Source organism: Callorhinus ursinus, unplaced genomic scaffold (assembly GCF_003265705.2).
Source record: "Callorhinus ursinus isolate GAN/ISIS: 27379988/994484 unplaced genomic scaffold, GSC_fseal_2.0 scaffold37, whole genome shotgun sequence".
In the NCBI taxonomy this organism is placed as follows: Eukaryota; Metazoa; Chordata; class Mammalia; order Carnivora; family Otariidae; genus Callorhinus; species Callorhinus ursinus.
In genome coordinates this window covers 7,212,677-7,216,529 of record NW_027397099.1, presented here as the reverse complement: position 1 = coordinate 7,216,529, position 3,853 = coordinate 7,212,677, and the positions used below count along the sequence as shown (strand labels likewise).

The 3,853-nt window shown below is 45.2% G+C and overlaps 1 protein-coding gene across 1 annotated transcript in view; it reads left to right on the top strand.

The window, feature by feature from the left end:
• CDH5 (cadherin 5) overlaps window positions 1–3,406 on the top strand; it is a 41,378-nt gene extending 37,972 nt beyond the window's left edge. Inside the window, exon 12 of the mRNA XM_073880179.1 lies at window positions 2,915–3,406. Coding sequence (XP_073736280.1) covers window positions 2,915–3,045 — 131 coding nt within the window. The 3' untranslated portion in view covers window positions 3,046–3,406. The remainder of the gene's footprint in view (window positions 1–2,914) is intronic.
• The last annotated feature ends 447 nt before the right edge of the window (window positions 3,407–3,853 follow it).

Below are 3,853 nucleotides of genomic sequence, written 5' to 3'. Positions count from 1 at the left end.
TTCTTTCTTTCTTTCTTTCTTTCTTTCTTTCTTTCTTTCTTTCTTTCACACCAATTCTGATACAGACATAGAACGAAACACTACTGAACAACAAAAAGGAAGGACAAATTGATACATACAACAACTGGAATGGATCTCAGTTGCATTATGCTAAATAAAAGAGGGTAGACTCCAAAGACTACATATTTTATGATTCCATTCATTCAACATCTGAAAAAGGCAAACCTAGAGCAAAAGAGAACAGATCAGGATTTCCAGGAGTTGGCAAGGAAGGAAGATTTGACTAAAAAAGAGAAGGTGCACAAGGGAGATTTTTGGGGTGACAGGACCATTCAGTATCTTATCCGTGGCAGTAAACAAGTCTATTTGTCAAAATCATAGAACTGTACTCCCCTCAAAAGTGAATATTACTATATGTAAATATAGAGTAAATTTTTTAATCGACTTTTTTTTAATGGAGAGAGATTTCATCAGGGTCTCATTTTATTTTATTATTTTTTTTAGAGAGAGAGAGTGTGTGTGCATGAGCGGGGGGGAGGGGCAGAGGGAGAATCTTAAGCAGGCCCCATGCCCAGCGCAAGACCCAATGCTGGGGTCAATCTCACAACTGTGAGATCACAACCTGAGCCGAAATCAAGAGTCAGACGCTTAACTGACTGAGCCACCCAGGTGCCCCTATTTCATTTTAAAAGTGATTGGTTATTGGTCACATCATTGGCACACAAGACCCAAGTATATGCACTTACGTGTTTATTCCGTCTCTAAAATATCTGTTGAACAATGTGCTAATGAACAAATTCCCTTGCTTTTACTCCTGATGTCTCCTGAAGCCCTCTCCTCTAAACTGTGCCAGCCTTAATTGGGGCCCTCTTCCTTCTGTACTGTTATTCCCCAAATTCCCCAATTGCTCTTTCTACCTCTAGCCTCAACCCCCACCAGTCATTCTCCTGCTGTCACTGAAATTATCTGTCTAAAGTGCAAATAAGATTTTGCACTCCCATTAACTCAACAGAATTTTTCAAACTTCCCATGGCTCTCCACTGTCAGATGACAGAGCCCAGACTCTTCAGCCTACTACCCAAAGCCCTGCATAATCTGGCTTCTCCTTAACATTTTAATCTCTGTATTGACATGTCTGCCTTTGTGCCAAACACTGTCATATTAAGCTGTTAGCCTTTCCTCAGACAAATGGTAGGTTGTCTTATTGGTCAAAATATGCACTGCCCTTCTCTGTGGGAGAGTTACACATCCCTAACCCATTGATGTCAAGCTTGGCCAAGTGATTCAATTTGTTGAATGTGCGTGAAAGAGACACTTGCCACTTTGCAGCAGAAAGTTTAAGAACCAGCTCACGGTTCCACCATCTCTAGTCTCTCTGCCACCAGCACTGAACATATAACATGAGTGAAAAATAAACCTTCATTTTTGCAAGCCACTGAGATTTGGGCGGCTGCGTGCTACCACAGCAGAGCTTAGCCGAACCTGACTGAAACACTCCATTAGAACATAAGCTCCATAACTGTTCACTCTGTAACCCCTATGCATAGTACAGACACATGGCTGGTACTCAGTACATATTTCCTGAACGAACGGATATAGTCAGTGAATGAATGAACACATGACCTCTAGGCCTTTGCACACGTTGTTCTCTCAGTAAAGAGGGACCATCTCTGCTTCTTCACTTGCCCAAATCCTCCTCAAGTCAAACCTCAAAGATATCCTCCTCCAAGAAGCCTTCCCTGCCCATCACTCTCTCCTCCCTAAGAAATCAGTGTATATTTCTGGTCTCATAATAAACTCCTGTCTTCTTGCCCTGACTATAACACCCTTAGGCAAGGCCAGATCCACCTCCCCTTGCTGGCCCTGTGCCCAGCACACATGGTCCAGAGCAAATGGGTAGATGAATGAATAAAGGAGTAAAGGAATAGGGAGCTTTCAATTCCTTCAGGTAATCACAGGCTTTCCCCATTTCAGGCCTTTGCTCATGCTGTTCCTCCAGAAAATCAGTCCCTTCCCCATTTGCTAGCCCAACCCTTCTAAATCTTTTAGGGTCACCTGTCCCATCCACTATATATCCCTGTCACAGTTAAGTCATTTACTCTCCCCTGTTCCCACAAACTTAATACATCCCTTCAACAGAGCCCTTACCACATGGCACTGAGATCTTCTATGGTCTCTCTGACTCTGTGAGCATTGCGAGGGCAGGCCCCGAGTCTGATTCATCCTTATGTCCCCATACCTAAGACTTAATCACAATGACAGCAACAACAAGACAATAATAAAGATAACCAACCAGGGTATGCTCTGGTTAGATAAACAGATGAATGAACATTGGAGTGAATGAATGAATTAATCTGAATGGGTTCTAAAATGTTCTTCCATTGTCCCTCAGAAAGCCCAGGCTCATCACTAGAGGAGAACTCTCCGAATGTGATGGGGGCTGAGCTGGCTGATGCTTTGTTACCCCAGCTGACTGCTCTCCCAGGGCCCTGCTCCTGTCCCCAACCTCATGGGCCACATGACCCCATCAGTGAGTGTAGGACACTATAAGGATCACCACACCGTCCCACTTCCCAATCTACCACTGATATCCGGCCTCCCCAACCCCCGAGCGAGCTGGCAGAGGTGTCCCAGAGCATGACTCCAGGGAAGTGTGTGCGCCAGGTCAGCCCTGGAGCCTCCTCTAATCTGTCACTAACAGGGGACAAATGGCAGAGGGGAGGAATGGAGAAAGATTTGCAGAAAAGGAGGAGCAAGAGGGAATCTGCATCCATTCCAAAGTCAACATGCATGGCTAATTGTGTAATTGACTGCAGATGTGATCGGGAACTTGGAATATGACAGTGAACACCCAAGGTCAAGAAACGCTAATCACCTCCACATAATGCTTTCCCTCCTCTGACCTTTGCTCCAGAGGATCCCAAGGGAACCAAGGAGAAGAAGAGGGGTGGAAGAAGAATCAGCACTTATCCAGAACTCATCCTAAAGGCAGACCTCCAGGAACTTCAATCATCTGGAAACCAACCAGGAACCAGAAGCAAATAGAAAGCTTCCCTGTAACTGATCAGTACTCATCAGAAATGTCAAGGTCATGTAAGTAAGGAAAGAAGGAGAAATTCTTACAGACTGGAAGAGTCTGAGGACACACAACCACCATGAGCAATGTGGGATTCTGGAGCAGATCCTGAAACAGAAGAACATTTGAGGAAAACTGGTGAAATTCACCTGAAGTACAACAATCGTATCGTACCACTGTTCATTTCCTGGTTTTGATCCCTGGACTATGGTTTTGGAAGTTGTTATCATTAGGGGAAGCTGGATGAAGGATACGCATGAACTCCATTTTTGCAATATTTTTTATAGGTCTGAAAGTATCTTACAATAAAAAGTGTGCTTTGTTTTGCCTTCCAAAGGACTTGTGTGCAGCCATCAGCCTCCTGCTAAGAATGCAGTCACGCTCACCCAACCTGGTTTTCCTGAATTGTCTGTGAATCTAGCTTATTTATTTAGCAGTCATGGAGATTGTTCGCTCAAGAAACCTACAGTCCTTCTGTGAAGCTTTGGAGTATCAAATGGGAGGGGGAGGAGGAGAGCTGAAAGTGATACATTGAGAAGGGCAGGGAGAGAGAAGGCGCTGTAGTGATGCCATGTGGGGCCATTTAGCACCAGGGCAGATCGGCCTGTGCACCTGAAGAACCCGCAGAGGCAGCTCCCTGGTCCAGTTCCGTCGCCGGTGTCTTTAGGATCCAGTTCCATTTGTGCAGCAAGTGTTTATGGAGCCTTGAGCCAGACCCTGAGCTGGGGACACTGGGTTCCTGCTCTCCAAAGGCTCACAAATGGGGAGGCACGTGGG